The following is a 25,123-nucleotide window of genomic DNA, read 5'->3' as shown; positions in this document are numbered from 1 at the left end:
GCATAAATTCTTCAGCACTCAGCCTTCTTTGTAGTCCAACTCTCACATTCGTACTTGACAGTTGGACATTTTATCAGTGTTACAATGCTATAACATCAATTCCAACCTTAGATGCCTTTGAAATCAGAAAATAATGACACTTATGAATATATTTTATTAAACATCGTGCAAGGTAGAAGGTAATTATTTGCCTTTATTTTTTAATTTATTTTTATACAAGTTTCTTAGCTATGAAGAAGTCTTTAAGGGACTTCATTTGGAAAATTCCAACTGAGATAAAGATTAGTGTTTGTGTAAATGCCCACCATAAGACGTTGCTGTTTGTGTCTTCACTGGTCATTCGGAATTTTTCTTCACGGTCCTATAGAGAAGAGAAGTTTGCAGGTTAGGCTTCTTAAGGTGCCTCATGCATGAATTTGAGGGGAAGGTACTGTACACATTCGAGGTGCTTAATGTCGCTCAGGTAATGTCTTATGCCAAAGAGCACTGTCTGATTTTTCTAAGTTAAGGTGTGTTTTTAGCCAAAGATGAGGAGGCGTCAACCTTATAAAACATACTTTCATATTTTGGTGTAAAATATCAAGTATTTGATCTGTTACTTTATATGTTTTATTTGTTAGCATCAAAGTGTGTGTTACCTAATTGACACTTTTTTTTTTAATCATTCCAGTTCTTACTTTACTCTAAGCTGGGCACTGCTCATTTTATTTTCCAGATAAGGAAGCTGAAGCTTAGAGACAGGAGAAGGTTAGTGAGTGGGGGTGGATTCAGGCCCACATGCAGCCAGGGTCCGCCGAGCACAGTGACCCGGGAGACACACGACGTCTCAGGAACAAAACAATGCTATAGAAGGTGGGCACCCTCAACTGCAGATGCACAGGGTGTGTTGGAAGCCCTTATTTATTCATCTGTGGGCTCACAGCCCTGCGGCGAGCGAGCCGCAGCCCCTCTCCTAGAGGAGCTCACGGTCCAGCAGACGGCAGAAGAGCACCCCCACCAACCCTGCACATCCACACAGTCCTGGAGAAACCCAGGAAACAGGCAGCTTAGTCTTTCCCTGGTTCAGGGGCTCAGTCAAGAATTATGTTCCTGGCAGGAAGAGAGGGTGTAAGCTGATTAGGGAGACTGACCCTTTGATAGTTCTGTTCTTTGACTATTTGCTCAATTTGTTCGATGAGATGTTCAAGCTTGAAGCTGACTTCATTAACTTTGTCCTTTGCTTGAGTAATGGCTGCATCAAGTTCGTGTTCTCCGACTCGAATATCTAAGTGGATCCGCTGTGCAAACAGTAAAAGGGAAGAAACATGTTTTCATGTGGGTCGCTCACTTTGCTTGCTTTCCCCTCATTGTGTCCTACCGGTCCTTCCTTTTCCTCCACCCTCCAACCCCCGCCACCTTCCTGAGAGTAAGCACTCGGTTCTTTTTCTGCCTCGCCGCCGCTCCATTCCACGTTACACGGCCTTTCGTTGTCACGAGAGCGCGCTAAGTGGCGCCTGCCGCCCTGAAAGGGCAGCTGCAGCTTCCTGAGCTGTGCCCTCTAGACTTCCGGGCACATGCCTTTGGCCCTGAGACAGTTCGATTACTCTCAGGAAAAGGCTCTCTACATATAGCTAAATTTCTGATGCCTCAGAACCTTTAGAAAATATCCAATCACCATCTACCGTGTAAGAGTTTCATTGATTGAAATTCCATTATTAATTCACCCTTCAGCCTTCAATTGTTTTCAAGCCTGAATAATCACAGTTCTCTCAACCTTCCCTCCCAGTTCTCATTTTTCAAGCCCTTTAATCAACTTTGTGGCTCTGCTTTGAACCCCTTCCAAGCTCTCCATCTCCCTCTTTAGTTGCTGTGCTGAGATCTGGGTGCAGGACTTTAATACGGCCTGGGCATAATGGTTCTGCATATCATTGTCACGCCTGAGTAATGCTGACACTGTTCATCTGCAAGGACACGGGGGCATTTACTTACCAGCTTACTCCCTCCGAATGACACAAGCCTTGTAGAATTAGATTGTAAGCAAATTATGTGTTCACCAGGTGAATGTGAAGTGAAATAGAACGTTCCTTGTGGGCCATATAACTTTGACAATAATACCTAGGATTAAGGATTTCCATAGTTTAAGTTCATTACTCTCTATATTCCATTGAAAAAATAAGCCATCCCTATGTAGTCTAGTGAAATTTGTGCAGTTCTTAAAGAAGAAATCACAATACCGATAACATGAAAAATATTCAGTCTTGCTCCCAATCAATAAAGTACAAACCACAGTTAGATATTCTTTGTTATCAGATTGGCAAAGACTTAAAAGTACCTGGGGTGGGGATAGTATTGGGAAATGCTACCTCTGAACACTGTTTTGAGAATGTACATTGAACAGCCGTTTCAGAGAATGGTTTGGTAGTACATATGAAAAGTTAGAGCATATCTATCCATTGACCCAGCAGGGCTACCTATAGAAGCTTATCCTATGGAAATGCTCAAGTAGACAAAGTTATATGTAAAGCTATTCAGTGTAATGGTAATTATTTTAAAGTTTGCATTTCTGAAATAACTAATAGATTTCAGTAGGGACTGATTAAGTTTAGGTGAAGACAAATGAAAAATTGCTAGTAAGAGAGACTGTTACAACACCTATATCTGTACTAAAGGTGTCCACGATATTAGGGGTAGGCCGTATAGGGTCCTATTTTTGTGAAACATATTATTTGTAAAAGTACATGTGCATAGAAGAAGATTATAAAGGTTCCGGATATTCTAAAGATTGCAAGCTATGAGGCAGGTGTTTGTTGGGGACTTTGACTTTTCTGCTTAGTACATTTCTATATTGTTTGATACTTTAAAAACAGTATAGTACTTTCAGTCTGGTACATAAGGAGCTTGGGAGTTGTTAGTTTGTCTTAACAAGTAAAAAGCTGCATGAAAAGAAAGTCAGTTCTTAGATATGTCAGAGAATTGAAGTCCCAGGGCAGGCTACTTCCCTCAAAATTGGAGACATAGACAAATGCAGGCAGTCACAACGTACCAGAGCGAAAGCTTGTGGGGACCAGTACTGGATTCCTTTACCCAGCATATCGTGTCTAGCTTCCAACAGCAACAGAAAAACAGCAAGGCATACGAAAAAGGCGAAAACCATAGTTTGAAGAGACAGAACAAGTGTCAAAACTAGATTCAGATATGGCAGGGATATTGGAATGATCATGTTGGGAATTTAGAAAATCTGTGATTAATATTCTGTGGTCTGTAATGGAAAAAGTAGACAACACGCAAGAGCAAATGTGAGGAGAAGGGTTGAAATTCTATGAAAGAATGAAAAAGAAGTGCCAGAAATGAAAAACACTAGCAGAAATGAAGAGTGCCTTTGATGGGCTCGGTGGACTGGACAGGGCTGAGGAAAGACTCTGAGCTTGAGGATGCGTCCACAGAAACATTTAAAGCTACAAAGCAGAAAAAGACTGGGAGTGAAAAGGCACGATATACAGGGATCACAGGATGACAGGTGAGGATGTACCACACGTGCACTGGGCGTACCAGAAGGTATAGAGAGAACGTAACGGAACAGACACTGAGGACAGTAATAGCAGGATTTCGAGTCAGCGTCAGACACCGAGCGGCAGAGCTGGAACCGCAGAGAGCGCCAAGCAGGAGGAGCGGCGATAGAGCCGCCCCGCGGAGAGGCACGGAGGCCACCCGCCAGAGGCGAAGCCTGGGAAGGGCCAGAAAAGGCCCTTCTGGTTAGGGGAGACGAGAGTCGTGCACAAGTGCTCAGAAACCATGCAAGCAGGAGAGTAAACATTTAAGGTGTTGAGAGAAAAAAACCCATCAATCTAGAAATTCTGTATCCTGCAAAACTCTCCTTCAAAAGTAAGAGCGAAAGCTTTTCTCAAACAAAAGCTGAGAGCGCTTGTCACACATAGACCTGCCTCACAAGGAACGGTAAAGGCTCTTCAGGCACGAGCAGGGTGTACGGGTCGGAGACTTGGGTCTACGTGCAAGCTGTACATGCGCTAGAGGAGGGATAAGTGGAGGTGAGATTAAAACTTTTATTCTTATTGTTAACTGAGCTAGTAGATACTTCTTTCAGAATCATAGCAATGTATTTGATGTTTACAGTTTATGTATAAATGAAATTAGTAGCAGCAAAGATGCAAGGGATGGGAGATAGGGATGAGGACTGCTTTGTTATCATAAGGCACTTGTGCTACCTGTGAAGTGAAAAGTTTTTATTCGGAAGTGGACTTGGATTGGTTGTGAAGGTATATTGCAAGCACTGACAGAAAGTTAAAAGAAGTGTAGTTGATAACCAAGAAAAGAGATGAGATGAATCATAAAATAATCAAAACCACGAAAGACAGAAAAAGAGTGGAAAACAAAAATTGGAACAGATAACGAGGGCAGCAACCAGAAACAGTGATAGACATGATGATATTAGCCCAGCTGTGTCAACAGTCACTTTGAAAGTCAGTGGTCTAAATGCACCATTTAAAACAGGTGGTCAGAGTGGATTAAAAAAACAACAACTATCTACGTATTGTCTCTAAGAACCCCCACTTTAAATGTAAAGACACATATAGATTAAAAGTTAAGGGACAGAGAAGAATGTATATGTTAACTTTTAGCCAACTTTCATCGAGAGACAGCTGGAGTCATTATGTTAACTTCAGACAGAGTAGACTTCAAAACAAGGAAAATTACCAGGAATGATGGGTAACAGAGCATTATGTAACAATAAAGAGGTCCTCTCTCCAAGAAGACAAACCTTAATGTGTATGCATCTAATAACAGAGTGTCAAAATATATGAAGCAAAAACGGATAGAACTGCAAGGATAAATGGAGGAGCTCAGTGTTACCATCAGAGACATTGATTCCCCCCATCAGAGGTGGACAGGTCTAGCAGAAGATGAATAAGGACACAGTTGAGCTCAACAGCACGGTCAACCAACTGTATAATCAGTATCCATAGGCTACTGCATCCAACAAGGCAGAATACACATTCTTTTCAAACTCATATGGAACACTCACCAAGACAGACCACATCCTGGGCCACAAAACACACCTTAACACATTCAAAATAATAGAAACCATACAATGTGTGCTCTTAGACCATAATGAAATTAAAGTAGAAATCAATAACTAAAAGATAGCCGGAAAGTCCCCAGATATTTAGAGATTAAACAGCACGCTTCTAAATAGCTCATGAGTCAAGGAAAACATCTCAAGAGAAAAAGTATTTTGAGTTATCAACACGAAGACTCTGGGAAGGTGGTGGTCCAGGAGGCAACAGGAATCTATGTTGAGACAAAAGCTATCCTGGGAGGCTCTGATGGAGCTGTGTCGGAGCTATGTCGGCGCTCTGGAGTCTGTTGAAGCCTTGCCACTTCCAGGGGGAAGACTTGGATGGTAAACTGTGGTTGATTTTGGTCAGTTTCAGTTCTCAGACAGTAGCAGCCACTCCCTGCGCCCCCTACCCCTGCCCCAGCCACACGGCTGGCAGCTGTGCAGGTTTTCCTGGGGCAGCCTGCACACATCCTTCAGAAGCCAGGGTAGGCATAACAGACCCTGTCCTCCAAATGTCAGGGACTTCTGAGGTCATAATATAGAAAGGATTCTCAATAAAATTACCAGCAGATTTCTCATCAGAACTTTGGAGAACAGAAGCAGCAGGCAGATACATTCAAAGTGCTTAAAAAAAAAAAAAAAAAAGGAAAAGCCAATAAGCACATGAGAAAAAAAGCTCGGCTTCACTGGTCCTTAAGGGAGTGCAAATCAAAACTACGCAGAGCCCACCTCACACACATTAGAATAGCTGCTATAAAAGACAGTAAGTGCTGCAAGAAGGTGGAGAAAGTGCCGCCCTTGTGCATTGTCGGTGGGATGTAAGGTGCTGCAGCCACCGTGGGAGACAGTATGGTGGTTCCTCAAAAATACGAAAGCAGAATTTCTGTATGATCCAGTAACTCTGCTTCTGGATATATTCCCAAAGAATTCAAAGCAGGGTCTCAAAGAGGTGTCTGTACACTCATGTTCCCAGCGGCATTATTCACAATAGCCAAAATGTGGAAGCAACTCAAATGTCCATTGACAGGTGAATAAATAAGCGAAGTATATGGTATACAATGAAATATTATTCAGCCTTAAAAAGGAAGAAAATTCCTACGTGTGCTACAACATGGATGGATCTTGAGCGCATTATGATAAATGAAATAAACCAATCATAAGACAAACACTATGCGGGTCAACGTTTTGAGATACTTAGAGTAGTTAAAAGCATGGAGTTATTGTTTAATGGATGTAGAGTTTCACTTCCAAGACGAGTTATGAGGGTGATGATTATACAACATGAATATATTTACTATCACTGAACCATGTACTAAGTAATTATTAAGGTGAATTTTATGTACTTTAAAAATCTCAAAAAATATTTGAACTAAAATGAAAATACAACATAATCAAAATTTGCGAGTCACAGTGATAGAAGTATTGAAAGGGGAAATTATAATACTGAGCACGTGTATTAACAAGAAAGTCCTAAAATGCACTATCATCTAAGCCTAGGAAGCCAGAAAAAAGAAGAGCAAACTAAATCCAAACCAAGCATAAGAGGAGAAATAAGATCCCGCTAATGCAGAAATCATGAGAAACGCTGGGCTGGAAGAAACATGAGCTGGAATCAAGATTGCCGGGAGAAATATCAATCACCTCAGATACGCAGATGACACCACCCTTATGGCAGAAAGTGAAGAGGAACTAAAAAGCCTCTTGATGAAAGTGAAAGAGGAGAGTGGAAAAGTTGGCTTAAAGCTCAACATTCAGAAAACGAAGATCATGGCGTCTGGTCCCATCACTTCATGGGAAATAGTTGGGGAAACAGTGGAAACAGTGTCAGACTTTATTTTTGGGCTCCAAAATCACTTCAGATGGTGACTGCAGCCATAAAATTAAAAGACACTTACTCCTTGGAAGAAAAGTTATGAGCAACCTAGATAGCATATTCAAAAGCAGAGACATTACTTTGCCGACTAAGGTCCGTCTAGTCAAGGCTATGGTTTTTCCTGTGGTCATGTATGGATGTGAGAGTTGGACTGTGAAGAAGGCTGAGTGCCGAAGAATGGATGCTTTTGAACTGTGGTGTTGGAGAAGACTCTTGAGAGTCCCTTGGACTGCAAGGAGATCCAACCAGTCCATTCTGAAGGAGATCAGCCCTGGGATTTCTTTGGAAGGAATGATGCTGAAGCTGAAACTCCAGTACTTTGGCCACCTCATGCGAAGGGTTGACTCAGTGGAAAAGACTCTGATGCTGGGAGGGATTGGGGGCAGGAGGAGAAGGGGACGACCCAGGATGAGATGGCTGGATGGCATCACGGACTCAATGGATGTGAGTCTGAGTGAACTCCAGGAGTTGGTGATGGACAGGGAGGCCTGGCGTGCTGCGATTCATGGGGTCGCAAAGAGTCGGACACGACTGAGCAACTGAACTGAACTGAATGCCGAAATCAATGAAAATGGGAAATAAAGTAGAGAAAACCAAGAAAACAAAAGCTAGTTCTTTGAAAGTATCAGTACAATCAATAAACCTCTAGCTCAGCTAACGAAGAAAAAAAGAGACCCAAATTAATAATATCAGAAATGAAAGAAGAGTGTTACTACAGGTTTCATGGGCATCAATAGGGTCGTTGAGAAATACTAGGGAACGAGGTCACAGAGGAATACTATGAACCATGCTGTGCCCACAGACTTGGTAATCTAGATGAAATAGCCCAGTTCCTTGAAAGATGCGATTTGTCAGCAGTCACACAAAAAGAAATAGACAACCTACACCTAGTAAAGAAATTGAATTGATAATAACTTCCAAGCAGGAAGCCCCAAGCCAGGATGGGTTCACTGGTGAATTTCACCAAAGATTTAAGTAAGAAATCCAACATATTCTCTGCAATCTTCCAGAAGACAAAGGTAGAGAGAATACTTTTTGCACTGTTTTCTGAGGCCAACACTAGCCTAATACCAAAGCCTGAGAAAGACACAAAAAAACTATGGACCATTATCTCTCATGGACCTAGACACAAATATACTCAAGAAAATATCAGCAAACTGAATCCAGAAATGTATAAAAAGAATTATACACCATGGCCAAGTCAGATTTATTCCAAATATGCAAGGCTAGTTTGATATTTTTAAATCAATTAATGTAATTAATCACATCAGCAGCTTAAAGAACAGGATATGATCATATCAGCAGATGCAGAAAAGGCATTTGACAAAATCCAACATCCATCATGGTAAAAACTCAGCAGACTAAGACTAGGGGAACTTTGTCAGTTTGATTTAAAAATCTACAAAAACCTTACAACTAACATACTTAATAGTGAACAACTAGAGGCTTTCCCACTAAGATCAGAAAGAAGACGAGCATTTCCCCACTCACTATCCCTTTTCAACATCACGGTTCAATTCCTAGCTAATTCATTAAGAGAAGAAAAGAAAAAATGATATATAAGTTGGGAAGGAAGAAATGAAGCTGTGTGTGTTCACAGATGACAGGATTGTCTATGTAGAAAATTCAAAATAATAAAAAACTTACCAGAACTAATAAATGATTATAGCAAGGTTATAGGATACAACGTTAATATGTTAAGTGAATCAGTTTCTATGTATCTGCAATGGACAAATAGAATGTGAAATCAAAAACAATACCATTTACTTTAGCATCCACCCAAATGAAGTACTTGGATATAAACAAAATACGTGAAAGATACATGAGGAAAATTTTAAAACCTGATGAAAGATATCAAAGAAGGCAAAACACATGGAGAGATATTATGTGTTCATGCCAGGAAGACTTAACGTTGTGAAAATCTCAGTTGTTCCCAACTCAATCCGTAGATTCAACAATCCCAGTTAAAATGTCAGCAAGTAATTTTGTGAATATCTACAAGCTGATTCTAAAGTTTCTATGGAGAGGACAAAGATCCAAAATAGCCAACATGGTACTGAAGAAGAATAAAGGCAGGGGCTTGACACTCTCGATTTCAAGACTTGCTGTAAAGCTGCAATAACCAAGTGGGTGGTGTTGGTGAAAAGCAGAAAGACCAATGAACCAGAACAGGGAGCCCAGAAACAGACCAACACAAAAGCGGTAGCTGGTCTTTGACAAGGAGCAAAGGCAGTTCAGTGGGAAAGGGCAGTCTTTCCAACAGATGGTGCTGAAACAACTGGACGTCCACAGGCAAAGAAATGAATGTAGATGCAGGCCTTACACCTTTCACAAAAATTGGCTCAAAGTGGGGCGCATATCCAAAGGCAAAACGAAGACCAGACTAGAAGGTGACGGGCAGGTCTAGATGACCTTGGGTTTGGCTGCGACTTTTTAGGAACAACACCAAAGGCACAATGCATGAAAGAATTGAGAAGCTGGAATTCATTAAAATTAAACTTCATTAAACATTTAGCATTAATGTTTAAACATTGAATTTCATTAAAATTAAAGCGTTGTGCTTTGCAAAAGAGAGCACCATCTCTCTGTCAAGACGAGCCACAGACTGGGAGAAACTATTTGTAAAAGACATATCTGATAATGTACTGCTATCTAGAATCTACAAAGAATTCTGAAAACAGCAAGAAAATGAACCAATTAGTTGAAAAATGGGCAAAAGATCTGAATAGACAACACACCAAAGAAGACATACAAATTGCAAATACGCCATATTTGCCATCAAACAAGCGTCACATGTCGTTAGGGACTTGCCGTTTAAAAACAACGATGAGATGCTTCACACCTATGGGAATGGCAAAAATACAACACAACCCACAACACTAAATGCTGGCAAGGATGTAGAGCGACAGGGACTCTCATCATGGCTAGTGGGAATGCAAGATGGCGTAGTCTGCTGGTTTCTTAGGAAACCAGACATACATTTCCCATGCAAACCTGCCATCGTGCTGTTTATTTACCAAAGTAAGGTGGAGACTTACGTCCACACGGAACCTGCACACACGCTTATGGCACCTTTACTATAATAGCCAAAATTAGGGAGCTGTCGAGATGGCCTGCTGCATGCGAATGCACCAGGCAACCACGGTTTGCATCTTGACAATGGAATATTATTCAGCATCAGAAAGAAACGAGATCTCAAGTCATGAAGACATGGAGGCGGCTTGAGTGCGTATCCTAAGTGAAGCGCGCCAGCTTGGGAAGTCTGCCTCCTGTACGGCTCCAGCTATATGACACTCTGAGAAAGGCATAACTATGGAGACAGTTAAGAGATTCAGCTCAGCTCAGTTCAGTCGCTCAGTCGTGTCCGACTCTTTGCGACCCCATGAATCGCAGCACGCCAGGCCTCCCTGTCCATCACCATCTCCCGGAGTTCACTCAGACTCACGTCCATCGAGTCAGTGATGCCATCCACCCATCTCATCGTCTGTCGTCCCTTTTCCTCCTGCCCCCAATCCCTCCCAGCATCAGAGTCTTTTCCACTGAGTCAACACTTCGCATGAGGTGGCCAAAGTACTGGAGTTTCAGCTTTAGCATCATTCCTTCCAAAGAACACCCAGGGCTGATCTCCTTTAGAATGGACTGGTTGGATCTCCTTGCAGTCCAAGGGACTTTCAAGAGTCTTCTCCAACACCGCACTTCAAAAGCATCAATTCTTCGGTGCTCAGCCTTCTTCACAGTCCAACTCTCAATCCATACATGACTACTGGAAAAACCAAAGCTTTGACTAGATGGGCCTTTGTCAGCCAAGTAATGTCTCTGCTTTTTAATATGCTGTCTAGGTTGGTCATAGCTTTTCTTCCAAGGAACAAGCGTCTTTTAATTTCATGGCTGCAGTTACCACCTGCAGTGATTTTGGAGCCCAAGAAAAGAAAGTCTGTCACTGTTTCCATTGTTTCCCCATCTATTTCCCATGAAGTGATGGGACCAGATGCCATGATCTTCGTTTTCTGAATGTTGAGCTTTAAGCCAACGTTTTTGCTCTCCTCTTTCACTTTCATCAAGAGGCTTTTTAGTTCCTCTTCACTTTCTGCCATAAGGGTGGTGTCATCTGCATATCTGAGGTGACTGATATTTCTCCCAGCAATCTTGATTCCAGCTTTTGCTTCATTCAGCCCAGCATTTCACATGATGTACTCTGCATAGAAGTTAAATGAGCAGGGTGACAATATACAGCCTTGATGTACTCCTTTCCTGATTTGGAACCAGTCTGTTGTTACATGTCTAGTTCTAACTGTTGCTTCTTGACCTGCATACAGATTTCTCAGGAGGCAGGTAAGGGGGTCTAGTATTCCCATCTCTTAAAGAATTTTCCAGTTTGTTGTGACCCACACAGTCAAAGGCTTTGGCATAGTCAATAAAGTAGAAATAGATGTTTTTCTGGAACTTTCTTGCTTTTTCGATGATCCAACGGATGTTGGGGATTTGATCTCTGGTTCCTCTGCCTTTTCTAAATCCAGCTTGAACACCTGGAATTTCATGGTTCACGTATTGCTGGAGCCTGGCTTGGAGAATTTTGAGCATTACTTTGCCAGCATGTGAGATGAGTGCAATTGTGTGGTAGTTTGAGCATTCTTTGGCATTGCCTTTCTTTGGAATTGGAATGGAAACTGACCTTTTCTAGTCCTGTGGCCACTGCTGAGTTTTCCAAATGTGCTGGCATATTGAGTGCAGCACTTTCACAGCATCATCTTTTAGGGGGTGCTAGCACAGAGAAGGCAATGGCACCCACTCCAATACTCTTGCCTGGCAAATCCCATGGGTGGAGGAGCCTGGTAGGCTGCAGTCCATTGGGTCACTAGGAGTCGGACACAACTGAGTGACTTCCCTTTCACTTTTCACTTTCATGCATTGAAGAAGGAAATGGCAACCCACTCCAGTGTTCTTGCCTGGAGAATCCCAAGGCCGGGGGAGCCTGGTGGGCTGCCGTCTATGGGGTCACACAGAGTTGGACACGACTGAAGTGACTCAGCAGCAGCAGCATGTGAGAAATACTAAAGCCGAATCTGTGTCTTGTCCTCATACTGCCTGATGGAGAGAGCCTTCCTGACCACCAGGGCTTTGCAGTAAGGGTTTTCTCTCCTGTGAAGTGAAATCGCTCAGTCGTGTCAGACTCTGCGACCCCATGGACTGTAGCCTACCAGGCTCCTCTGTCCATGGGATCCTCCAGGCAACAGTACTGGAGGAGGTTGCCATTTTCCTTCTCCAGGGGCTCTTCCTGACCCAGGGATCGAACTCGGGTCTCCCACATTCCAGGCATTTCTCTCCTAGGCCGTGCCAAATGTGGAGCTATCGGTGGCGCTAGTGGTGAAGAGCCCGCCTGCCATTGCACGGTAGGCAGGAGACTCGGGTTCGATCCCTGGGTCGGGAAGATCCTCGGGTGAAGGGGATGGCAACCCACTCTAGTATTCTTGGCAGGAAAACCCCATGGGCAGAGGAACCTGGTGAGCTATAGTCTGTGGTTGCAGAGTCAGATATGACTGAGCATCTGAGCAGCATGAAAAATGACAGAAAAGGGCAGCAGAGATTTGTGTTTTGGTTTAACTGGGCAGGAAGTGAAGGAGGGGGGTATCAGGTGGAGAAGGCAGCTGTGCTAGAACTGGGAGGATGGACCCAGGGGAGCTCTCGTCACAGGGTGCCCAGGGCACCAGGAGAAGGCTGCTACAGCCGGCAGGAGTTGGGTGTCCAGCGGTCCAGCTGGACTGAATCTCCCAGTCTCCACGTGCGTGGGGGCATCACAGGTCTGGCTTGAGCACAGCTCTCCTGAGGACTGGAGCCTGGGCCCGTCCGTGTCAAGTACCCTCCTCTTCTTGCCCATCTGTTCTGCGGGGCCCTGCTCCACCACTAACCTGCCACCCTGTGAGCGCATTCCCAAGATAAATCCAAGGGGAAGTGCCTCCCACAATCCCGTTGGAATTATTGGAAGGGCAGGCCACAGTGCTGTACCTTGAGCTGGCCTGGTGGGGAACAACGTCTGCTACGATGTCGGACCAGGAGAAAACGGGGGCTTAAAGCAGTCAGGCAGCTGCTCGAGAGCCAGCCTGTAGGTGGCCGTCTGCAGTGACACCTGGCCCTGACTCCAAGGCCCACCTTCTTCCCTTTAGACCTTGGTGCCTTTTCTCCCCTGACGACTCCCAGCAAGGAAGCGCCCTAGGAGGCGAGACAGACGCAGAGGCTGCCACGTCCCTGCAGAGACCCCGCCGGATGGGAGGGGGGACGGGTGGCCTGAGTGGTCCTTGTGTCTGGGTGAGGCTGCAGCTCCTGCAAGTCCAGAGGCGCTTGCGGCCTGTGGGTTCCTTCTGCCCGGCAAGAGTGGCAGAACCTCAGGGCCATGAGCGTGGGGCCCACCCTCTGTATTGCTTTGAGCTTCCACTTTGAGTAGTCCCTGCTGCTCAGCTCGACTGTGGGCACGTCCCACGTTTTGGTGTGGTGGTTTGTCAGGATCACACTCATTAAAAATGAAATGCTGGGTGTTGAGCACTTGTGTAGAGATTTAAAAAGTCTGTGGGCATACATGACACATGACTTTTTATAAAATAATTTCAGTAACAAGACAAAAAGTGTGTTTTACCTCATCGCTGTAAGTTGTAACGGTCACAAACATTCCCAGACCAGGAGCAGATTCAAGGAAGTCGTGTCTGCCTAAGTCCCATTGTTGTATCTTGAAACTCCCTGTTTCAAAGATATGACATTTATTATAAAATAATTTAATAGTTATACATGATTACTGAGAAACGAAGTTTTCAAATTATCCAAATCAGAAAAATGCTGCTATTTTGAACAGCTTAGTCATGTACAGATGTGAGAGTTGGACCATAAAGAAGGCTGAGCGCCAAAGAATTGATGCCTTTGAACTGTGGTGCTGCAGGAGACTCTTGAGAGTCCCTTGGGCTGCAAGGAGATCCACCCAGTCCATCCTAAAGGAGATCAGTCCTGAGTACTCATTGGAAGGACTGATGCTGAAGCTGAAGCTCCAGTACTTTGGCCACCCGATGCGAAAAGCTGACTCATTGGAAAAGACCCTGATGCTGGGAAAGATTGAAGGTGGGGATAGAAGGGGGTGGCAGAGGTTAAGATGGTTGGATGGCATCACCGACTCAGTGGACATGCATTTGAGCAAGCTCCAGGAGATAGTGAAGGACAGGGAAGCCTGGCATGCTGAAGTCCATGGGGTCACAAAGAGTCAGACACAACTGAGCGACTGAACAGCAACTTATCTTAGCGATCAGCTCTTGTAGAGGTGTCAGAAGATTCTGGAATGTAGAGTTTGGGGTGCGGTTCTCATCATTGTTCACCAGTCACTTCGCCACTCCAGACCTCAGCATTGCATCTCTCCGAGGTCTGCTGAGAAAAATGAGCCCACAGAAGCTTTGCCCCTGAAGGGTGAATGTCCTGTGGCAGGACCGCCCCTTGCGGACGGGCCTCCTGCCTCTGCCCTCCTCCTGTAGCTTCGCCTACCTGCTTCTGGCGCAGTGTCAGAGGAGACTTGCCTGACTTCCCCACAGATTCCGTGCACGTCCCCACACCCCTGCCCTGTCAGTTGCTTCCTCTTACAGCATATGCGGCATCTTCAATGTTTTATGTTTCCTTGCTGTCTGTCCTCTGTGAGAACGAAGACGCTGTCCATGTTGCTCGTCCGCCCTCAGCTCCTCCAGCTGCTGTCACCCCCTTGAAGGGAGCTGCTCATCATGCAGCTGTCGGCTGACCCACTGGCTCTAAAGGACAGCTGACCCCCAGCAGCACGGGGTTGAGCCATGCAGGTCAGCTTGTGTTCTCTGCAGGATTTCTTCAGTGCAGGAAACGCTGCGTTGCTGCATGACTCGCAGCTCCTGAACCTGGGGCTGTGGACGCGCAGACGTGGGGGGCCCCCTGCAAGTTACACGTCACTTTCTAACTGCTTAGAGGGCCAGCGCCCCGCCGGCTCTGTAAAGGGCCGTGTCCTCTTTGAAGGGGAGGGTTACAGAGAGTCAGGAGCAGGAGGAAGCAATCTTTAATCTGTGCATGGGGTGTTCTGGGCACCCTCTCTGAGCAGCCTGTGCTTGCCACAAACCAGAACAAACACAGCAAAACCTTTGCAAACCCAACCATGGTGTGGGAAACACCCGGGTTTCAGGTTGGCCTCTGGGCAGCACACGAGCAGGGCAGGCCCGGAAAGTGGTAGAGAGCCTCCGGAGACCGACGTCGGGGTGCGTCACACGAATCGAAGTGGGCTGTGCGCGTTTAGCCACTCGGTCGTGTCTGACTCTCTGTGACCCCGTGGGCTGTAGCCCTCCAGGCTCCTCTGTCCGTGGGCTTCTCCAGGCAAGAATAGTGGAGTGGGTTGCCATTTCCTTCTCCAGGGCATCTTCCCAGCCTAGGGGCTGAACCCCTGTCTCTCCAGCTCCTTCACTGGGAGCCAGGTTCTTTACCACTAGTGCCGCCTGAGAAGCCGTAAATGGGTTGACCACTTGCTAACATAAAATGTCTAAATAGGAACCAATGTCATAGCATAATACTCAAAACGTCTAGGGTACACTACAGAATTATATACCATACGAAGAACTGAGAGAATTTCAACTTGCATGAGAAAAGACAGCTAATAGACCCAGCATCAAAATGACACAGAGTTGAAATTATCTGACAAGAGTTTTAAAGTCAGCATGAAAACACATCCGTGAGCTTGAACACCCTTAAATGGAAAAGTAGGGAGTCTCAGAAAAAGAGCAGAGACATAAGGGAAAAAAGGAACCTTAGAAAAAGCACAGTATCTGAAAGTGAATGGACTCAATAAAAGAGAGATGAGAGGGAAGACTTGGCGAGCTTGAAACTAGATCAATGAAATAATCAAATCTGGTCAATGGATAGAAAAGACATGGGGACAGAGAAGAACCTCAAGCGAGCCCATGAGCCCGCGGGGCAAGAGCCGAAGGTCTAGGATTTATGAGTCGGGAGGAGAAGAGAGAAGGGCTGAGTGAACACATGAGAAGTGAGGGTGAGCGACTCCCCAAACTGGGCGAGAGGCGCCCACAGACCCAAGGGGCTAACAGCCCTGTGAGGCCGGACTTCCCGGATTCACCACCAGACATGGCATGATTAAGCTTCTTAGGACCAAAGGGAAAAGAAAAGACCTATGGAAGATAGCCAGAGAGAAACTTCATTGCTGAGGAGGGAAAACGACCTGAGTAACAGCAGGCGTCTCATCAGAACGTGGAAGCCAGAAGGAAGGGGCACGTTTCCAAGTGCTGAAAGGAGAGGAAATTGTCAAACAATTCTATTCCCACCAAAGATACCCTTCAGAATGAAGGCAGAGTATTCTTAAGGTCAAGGAAAACTAGGAAGACCTTTCACTAGAACACCTGCTGTAAAAAGATTGCCAAAGGAACTTCTTAAAACAGAGAAAATAGTAAGAGAATTTGGAATAGCAGGAATGAAGGAGGAAAAACGGGCAGGTCAACCCCAGGGAAGGGAAACCACAATAGAATTTTCTCTTCCGTGTTAAAAAAAAAAGTTATTTGACAGTTGAAGGGAGGTAGGTTAAAAGTAAAAGGATAAAAAAGATGTATCATTGCAACAATCAAAAGAAAGCTCGTGTGGCTCCATAAATACCAGATAAAGAAGACCCCACAGCAAAGAGAGTCACCAAGGACACAGAGGGGCCTTATGTGATGATAAAGGGGTCAGTTCAGTACGAAGACAACCATCCTAAATGCATCAAAACCTGAAGCAAAACCGCTGAAAGAGGCGTGGACAAGTCCACCACACCCTGAGGGCTGCCCGCACTCGGCGTGGTGGGGCTGCTGGCCGTGGAGGAGCTGACTCGCACCGTCCCCGTGCCTGCTTGGCGTCCCCACGCGTCTCCCCAGACAGCAGGGTACACATTGCGCTTCAGGTGTGCATGGGCGTCTCACCAAGTTGGGCAACAAAGCCCTGAGCCTGCCCTGGCACCTTTGCTGAAGCTGCTGAGTGCTCCTGGAGGAGCACACAGCCAGGCAGGTGGCTTTGCTGGCCCCCGGGCACCTGGAAACATCTGCCTCGTGGTTCCCGTCCTCCCAGAGGACCAGGGCGCCTGGGTTTCCTGGGGGCCTCCTTCCGTGCCTCCCACCTCGCCCACACGGACCCACTCAGGGTCTCCTACTTTCACCAGGAGCACCCTGGCCCCTGGCTACCCCCCCCCAACCTTAACCCCCTCCTCCAGCCTGCCCCCGGGCCTGTCAGCAGCCGCCCTCCTGCCCCCAGGGCCCTGCTGTGGCCACCGTTCCCACACTCGCCACCCACGCTCGTCCTGTCTGCAAGCCGCCCCCACCCTGGGCCTGGAGACACGCCATGTCCTCTTCCACGGGCCCCCTGCCTGGTGCAGAGGGAGGTCGAAACTTGGTGAGATCTGTAGGGTGACTGGAAGTCTGTCCTGAATATTCATTGGAAGGACTGACGCTGAAGCTGAAACTCCAATACTCTGGCCGCCTGGTGTGAAGAGCTGACTCATCTGAGAAGAGCCTGATGCTGGGAAAGACTGAAGGCGGCAGAAGGGGACGACAGAGGATGAGATGGCTGGATGGCATCACCAACTCGATGGATGAGTTTGAGCAAGCTCTGGGAGTTGGTGATGGACAGGGAGGCCTGGCTTGCTGCAGTCCGTGGGGTCTCAAAAAGTCGGACACGACTGAGCGACTGAACTGAACTGAACTGGACGTGTCCCCGGTACGTGTTCAGGGAAGGACTTTGAGCGGCTGTGAGCCCACGGCCCGGGGTTCCTGGCCCCGGGAGGCGTCATGCCCCACGGCCGCCGCCAGGTGGCAGGAGAGCAGCACTGCTGGGGGGCGCGCAGAGCCGGCCGCGGCGTGCCGCCTCGATGACGCAATCCCCTGCGGTGTGACGACCCAGTGACCATTGGCACACGGCTTAATGCAGAGCGTGACACATGGTGAGCCTGACGCAAGCACTCGATGAACTATTCCTTAGTTGTTGGGCTTTTCACATGCGGTGTTTCCTGTCAACTCCCGTTAGGTCCTGCAACCCTGCAAAGTCGGTATAATAATACCCACGTTTACAGTGGAGGAGGGCGTGAGCTGGAGAGCTTACTGACTTATCAACGCCCTCCAGCCCGCAACAGGAGCGTGTGCGCTCAATCACTGCATCGTGCCCGACTCTGAGACTCCATGGACTGTAGCCCACCAGGCTGCTCCATTCATGGGATTTGCCAGGCAAGAATTCTAGAGTGAGGTGCAATGCCCTTCTCCAGGGGATCTTCCTGACCCAAGGGTCAAACTTGACTCTCCTGTATTGACACGTGCGTTCTTTACCACTGAGCCCCCAGGGAAGCCCTGAAAACGAGGGAAACCGGCACAGGCTGATTCTCTCAGGCTCAGCCCTGGTCACACGCCTCCTGGCCCCAGCCGTGTGGCGCGTGCTAACCCCGCCTGCAGACCTTCTGCACTGACCTTGCCCTCAGGCACCCCTCCTCCTGGGGCTCTAGTCAGCGGCCCTGGCGGGGAGCCAGGCTGCCCTCCCCCACACCCCACCCCACCCCCGCCAAGGCACGCCTGCTGAGGCTCTCAGCTCTCCCTCCCTGCCCCAAGGCAGTTGTGTCTTCTGCTCCAGACTCAAGTCCTGGAGGCTGGCGCCCAGGGCCTTTGGAGCTGGACAAGTGAGACGCAGCTGTGGTGGGAATTTCAGAAAGTAAAAGCCCCCACCACAGGCTTCTGGTGCTCAGTTTTACCCTTCTAGCCTTTCCCCACAGGGACACACAGTATATTTCATAAAAAATGAGGTCATACTGCGCAACTCTGATTTGATTTTTCCACCAGCTTTTTGCAGCCATCCTTGTATGTCCTTAAATGCTCTTCTGTAGCTTGACTGAGGTCTGTTCAGAGAGCTGAAGAGAGAACCATGTCATATCCAGCGCTGAGCCCAGAGCTCTGCAGACAGGAACTGGCCCCACCGTGTCGGGGGGCAGGGCTGCAGCCAGGATGGCCGCTGTGCGGGGTTGCTCAGACCAGCCGTCCGCGCGGCCCGGGAGCAGCCTGGCCCGAAGGCAGGTGCTTTCGAGGTCACCGAGGACGCAGAGCGGCCCTTTCCAGGTGCCCCAGGCTCCCGGGAGCCTTGGCTTCCTTCCAGCCTGTGAAGCTGGCTGAGGTTCTTTCTGTGAAGAGGGAGGGAGGGAGCCCCAGGCCGCTGACACCAGGCGGAGGCGCCCCACGCCCCGTCGGGCCCAGCCAACCAGCAGTCACCACCGAGTCTGCGGCCAGATCACAGCCAGCCTCCAGACGCCCGGCGCCCCTCAGCACCACGCCCAGCCCTCCAGCCCTCCGACCTGTGAAGACGCAGCGTGCTGTGCCTATTCTCCGTCCCGTGCGTGTCCCCCTGTGAGCGCGCTCAGCCTGCGTGCAGGGGCCTCCCGTGCGGTCCAGGTGCCCACCGCCCCGTCGCTGCCGTGCAGTGTCCCGTCCCGTGAACGGATGACCGACTCTCCCCCTCGCCAGCCTGGGCACTCCGGGGTCCTGGTGTGGGCCCTTTCGTGTCACGCTGCTCTTAAGGGTCTCCTGAGCTGTGCGTTTCTGTTGGGCGGGTCCTGCGTGTACCCGGATCCAGGCTGGGCGTGTGTTCATCTTCTGGGGGCGCCACGTGTGTCGGGGTGAGGGCTAGGCCTGGAGCCGGGGGCCTACACCTGCTGGCACCCCAGCTACTTCCTGTTTTCTGACCCGTGGGCGTGCAGCCGCGTCTAGGGCTGGGCTTTGAGTCGCCCGCCGGGCGTGGAGTCAGAGCCTTTCTGCCCGCCCCTGGCCGTTCCAGCGTCTCCTCTCCTGTGGGGCGGGGGCCGCGCCCCGGCCAGGCCTCCTCCCCTGACCACAGGACAGTCCTCTGTGCTGGCCCCTTGGGTGCAGAGGCGTGGTCTTCCTCGCACACCCGCTCTGCTCTCAGAATCACGGTGTTCCCAGGAGAGGCCGGGGGAGCAGAGAGCTTCTCTGGGACCTGGGTCCTCGGATCCCTGGCGTCTGGAGGGGCCTGAGGCAGGTGGGCACTGCAGCCCACACGGCACAAAACCCTGGCCCCAGAGGCTTGTTTGGAAACTTCAGTCAAACCTGTCGTGTCCCTTTGCTCTGCTTCTCTTAGTTCTTCAGTTCAGTTCAGTCTCTCAGTCGTGTCCAACTCTTTGCAACCCCATGAACCGCAGCACGCCAGGCCTCCCTGTCCATCACCATCTCCCAGAGTCCACTCAGACTCGCGTCCACGGAGTCAGTGATGCCATCCAGCGATGCTCTTTAAAAGCAAGCTCTAGGTTTTTTGATGAACTCGGGCAGCACGTTGTCTCGGGGGAGAGAGAGGAGAGGGAAGAGGGACTCCAGGGAGCATCAGCTGACAGGCAGTGTGGCCACCTGCTTGCTGGTCCCTGCGGACACTTTAAAGTGGGCTGTGAGTTTCTACAAAGGCAGGCGCCAAGCGAGGGGAGAGGTGCCATGCAGCGCAGTGACCACGTGCGGGAGACTGTTCATTAAAAGGAAAGCAAGGAGGGAACTCCTTGGAGGTCCAGCCCTTAGGCCTCCACTTCCACTGCCGGGGGCAATCCTTGGTCGAGGAACAAAGACCCTGCATGCCCCATGGCCCGGCCAAGAAAAGAGAATTAGAATTCAGAAAGCTCTGAAGTCTGGCTCCTGGTCGCTCCCTTCTGGAATGTCCCTGGACGTGACTCTGGCCCTGGGCCAGCTCCCGGGGTTCTTCAGCTTCTTTCCTCCAAGCTTCCCGGAGACCAGGAGGTGGAGGAGGAGGGAGTCGAGGAGGAGGAGGACCGTCACTCCTCAGCGCACAGGAGCGTGAGGCCTGGGAGCCTCTGAAGCCTCGCCCCCGCCCAAGCCAAGGATTCAAGCACAAGTGATTCATTACGGGGCGCCTGCCCCGGAGAGAGAGAGGCCAGGTGAAGGGAGCAAGCAGGTGAGGCTGAGCCAGAGCCCCCGCCCCTGAGAGGGCACCGGGGTGTGGGCGGCTCTCAGACCCTGCACCCCACGCCGGGGGTGCTCTGAGCCCTCCCTTTTAACCTTCAACACAGGAATTCCAGGCTCTTCTCAGGAATTTCCTCCCTTTCAGGGAGGGGTTGGAGCCAGAGTCGAGGCCACCCTGCTTCCCAGGAAGCTTCTGACAGACCCTGGGAGGCCAAGCTGGCCAGGTTGGAGACAGAGTCCAGGAGGGTGGGAGGAAGCCCGCGCGCACACCTGTGGCTGTCAGGGGCCCGCCAGCTGCTCCAGCTCACAGGTGAGGAGACGGGGCTCAGAGTCAACAAACATCGGCGACAGAGTCACCGCCTGCACACCGCTGCCCGCCTGCGGTGCCCTTCGCGGCCTCCCCGGGCACCTGGCTGCTGACTGCCCGGATGCCCTGCGGCCTATTTTTAGCCCCAGCAGCAAAACACACTTTGAGGTCTGGATGTGACCAGATGGCCCCGAGGCCACCTGTCTTCGGCATCTGGAAGGTGTGTTGCCCTGGACCCCTTTGGAACTGCAAGTTGGTAGGAGAGAAGGCAGAGCTGCCGCGGGTTCTTCCTGGCCACGGGGTGTCTTGACGTGTTCTCAGGTCCCCACAGATCCCCAGAAAGTCTTAACATCTGTTTTCCCACTTTGGTGATCTAAGCATTAATTATAGCGTGTTCTTGGTTGGCACTTCGTAACCGAGTAGGACCTGACCCGTGCGCTTATGATCCAGTGTCGCTGAGCGAAAGTCAGGATGTGACAGGCAGCAAAGGTTTGGCGCTAGGTCAGCGAGGCAGGGAGTGGAGACAGTCGTCTGCGGAGCAGGCAGCCTCACCACGCAGAGCCCGCTGCGGTCGGGAATGGATGCACACGGCCAGCAGACGGCTGAGGTGTAGACGAAGGGGCTTGCAACACAAAAGCACAGTAAAAGTGCAGCAAAGTTTGTTATAAAAGGGATTTTTAAGGGAGATGTCTTAAGAATTGTATCTGGGGGTATGCTGTTATACTATTTAGTGCATCAAAGAAGTGGGCTGATGATGAAAGATCTGATCATAATTAAAGGGAAAATAATGACAAGAACAGAGACTTAAGTGATGGTCCATCATGTTCAAAATTCTTTTTTTATTTTTTATTTTTTTTTCAAAATTCTTATAAAAGAAGATCGTGAGAGTAGGAAACACCTCCAAAGCATCTATTACCAAACCTGGCCTCTGATTTTTGTGTCTCTTTAACTCTGGTAATATTTTTTTTCTTAAAATCTCCTTTGATTACACCAACTTCGGTTTGGTTTATATTTGCAAGGCATGTCTTTTCCCATTCGCTTACTTTCAACCTTTCCCTGTACTTAAAGTGGTTTTTTGGAAACAGCGTATAGTTGGTTTTTTTTTTTTTAAGGAAAATTAGCTGCCTGTTTGTGTTTGGCTGTGCCGGGCCTTTGTTGCTGCCCAGGGGCTCTCTCGTTGCAGCGCACAGCCCTCAGGCTGGGGTCAGCAGCTGCAGCCCTAGAGCTTCGGCTGCTCCGCGGCACATGGGATCTTCCCAGACCAGGGATCGGACCCATCTACCCTGCACGGGCAGGCGGCTTCGTACTCACTGCGCCACCAGGGAAGTCCCGTGTGTTTTTTTTTTTAAGTTTAGTATGACAGTCTCTGTCTTTTCATTGGAGAGTTTTGCCCATTTACACTTAAAAGTGAAAGTTCAAGTCGCTCAGTCGTGTCTGACTCTTTGTGACCCCGCGGACTATGCAGTCCGTGGAGTTCTCCAGGCCAGAATATTGGAGCGGATAGCCTTTTCCTTCTCCAGGGGATCTTCCCAAGCCAGGGATCAGACCGGGGTTTCCTGCATTGTAGGCAGATTCTTTACCAGCTGAGCCATCTTTACCGTAACGTGAAGTGCAGTTGGGTTTAAGCCCACGGTATTGCTGTTCCCACCGTGTTGCTGTTGGCTTTTCATTTGTCCTGTTTGTTCCTCCTTCCTCTTCCCCTTCTTGTTTGCCTTTTAAAAATATTGAGTATTTTTCCCATTTTTCTCCTTTAGCATATTATATATTCTAGGACCATATTCTCTTTTAGAGAAAAACTGAAACATATGTCCTGACATGTTTGCACATTTTTCCTGTAGTTGCAGTAGACGCGGAGTAGCTGACTCTAACTCTGTGTGACTGCTGGGGGTGGTGGCTGAGGGGACCTCGGGGCGGGGTGGGGCAGGGCAGGACAAGGAGGGGTGCAAGCAGCCATGTCCGTGGGCACAGGGATTCTCAGGAGTCCCTGACTCGGGGCCTGTTCCCACACAGCTGCCAGACGCCATCCTGCCGCACCTGCCTTCCTGCCTCAGACCCTCAGCTGGGCCGGCTGTCTCTTGACTTGTGTCGCGGGCACGTCCAGGCCAAGTCGGCACAGCTGGCGGACTGCCAGCCGGCAGGTGGGCAGGCCGCTCCTGTCCCTCTCCTCCTCTGCCCTTGTGAGTGCAGGTTGGAAACCCCCCAGGTTACTAGGAGAACAGCCAGCTGCTGGAGAGCCGGGGGCTCAGAGCGTCCCGGAGGCGAGAGAGTCCGGGCCGGGGAACAGTAGCGAACACGGTGCCTTCTGTGTGTCTGCGGGGCTCCAGGAGCCTTACAAGTATCAGTCCCATGCTCATCACAACAGAAAGGAATCAGTGTTATTTTTTATCCCACTTTGCAAAAGCGGCAAAGAGGCTAGGAGCTTGCTCAGGGCAGATGGCGATTCCCAGCAGCTCTGGGGTTAGATCCGGGCGATTTTAACTCCCTGCAGCCACAGACACAGCTTCTGCCCACTGCGGCTGCAGACACAGGAGAGGTCTTCACCTGCCTTCTCCCCATCCCTCACCCCAGGCTCTCACTCTGCAGTCTCTCTCTCTTTGCATCCACGCTTGCTGTGTCTCCTGCGGCTTGCAGGATGAGTTATGACACTTCGCAACAGAACACTCAGGTGTGATGGCCAAGATAAATTGAGAGGAGAATTCAACAACGTTTAATGTAAGGTCGCATTGTATGTAAAAATACATGATCAGCACTTGTGAGAAATGCTGCTAGATTGAGCTCCCGCTTCTCTTTTTATGTCAGAAAAGCAGCCTCCTGATTCTATGAGGCTGAAGTTCAGAGGACACCCTGACCTCTGCTGCTTTGCCTTGTGTCACGGAACCAGCCTAGAGACCTTGGTCATCTCGCAAGAACTCAGCCACAGTCAGCATGACTCACGGCCTCAGAGCCTGTTTAACTGAAGGAGACCTGACAACCGGAAAACAAATCAAGCCTGGGTTCTGTGCCCTTGCGTCTGGCTTTCCTGTTTCATGAATTACGCAATTCAGTCTTGAGCCTGTTTTCACGGCAGTTTTGTATAATTTGATATGCAAAAAACGCCGCGAGAAAACTGTACAGGGTGAGTCTCTCTGCCAACTAACTTGTACATCAAGAAGTTAGCGTAATAACCTTAATAGCTTTAAGACAGCATCCTGAGCTCAACGTTCAGCAACTCATTTAACCCACCTGTTATCAGGGTGTCGCTCGGAATGTCTTCTATTATGCATTTCTCCTCTCGTTCCCCCGTGTGGAAGTAGAAAGCAGTTGAAAGCGAAAAACAAAAGCTCAAAAGAAACGTCGCCTTGTGCATTTCTGTTGCTTCAGCCACCCCTGTACTGCTCTGGAAACGGATCAACTGCAGGCGATACTGCCTGCGGAGTATTTGTATTTCACTGGTTTGTTCTTTGTAAATTGATTTTTGTGAGAAGTGACACGTGGTGGCTGCACCTGGGCAGGTGATTGCAAGTCCCAGGGAGCCCCAGGGCTGCGCTCAGTTCGACATCAGAATTTCTTGGCACCTGTTAGTTTTAAGGATTTTGAAGTGCTCCGAGGGAATGAAAGACAGTGAGGCCAAGGGGCAGGCGGAGGAGGACTCCCCAGAGCGCCACACCCAATGCATGCCCAGTGGCGGCCTGAGCTGTGCAGCAGTGTCGTTTCCGCTTGGCGGGAGGTCGGGGAGGGAGGCTGGTGAGGACGCAGGGTGGAGGAAGACGCAGGTGCTGAAGGGACAGCTTCCTGCCTGGGACTCCAGTCCTCACCTCCAAGGCTTCCTCACTAAAACAGTCAGTCACCCGGTGTGACTTCCTACATCTCGGCTCCGCAGCCGATGTTTTCCCTTTTCTTTTTTTTACAGAAGTTTATTCCCAGGTGGCTCTAGTGCT

The 25,123-nt window shown here is 49.0% G+C and overlaps 1 protein-coding gene across 1 annotated transcript; it reads right to left on the bottom strand.

Moving 5' to 3' along the window:
- Nucleotides 1-211: 211 nt before the first annotated feature.
- Nucleotides 212-24,552, bottom strand: LOC128049916 (transmembrane emp24 domain-containing protein 11). Its single transcript, XM_052642233.1, has 5 exons — nt 24,429-24,552; nt 13,558-13,658; nt 1,969-2,094; nt 1,131-1,277; nt 212-361 (listed from the first exon to the last, which is right to left on the bottom strand). The coding sequence occupies exons 1-5, from the start codon at nt 24,550-24,552 to the stop codon at nt 212-214; spliced, it is 648 nt and encodes a 215-aa protein (XP_052498193.1).
- Nucleotides 24,553-25,123: the final 571 nt, after the last annotated feature.

Source organism: Budorcas taxicolor, chromosome 6 (genome assembly GCF_023091745.1).
Source record: "Budorcas taxicolor isolate Tak-1 chromosome 6, Takin1.1, whole genome shotgun sequence".
Classification (NCBI taxonomy): Eukaryota; Metazoa; Chordata; class Mammalia; order Artiodactyla; family Bovidae; genus Budorcas; species Budorcas taxicolor.
Note: the sequence above shows the minus strand (reverse complement) of the source record. Positions and strands in the feature narration are given on the sequence as shown.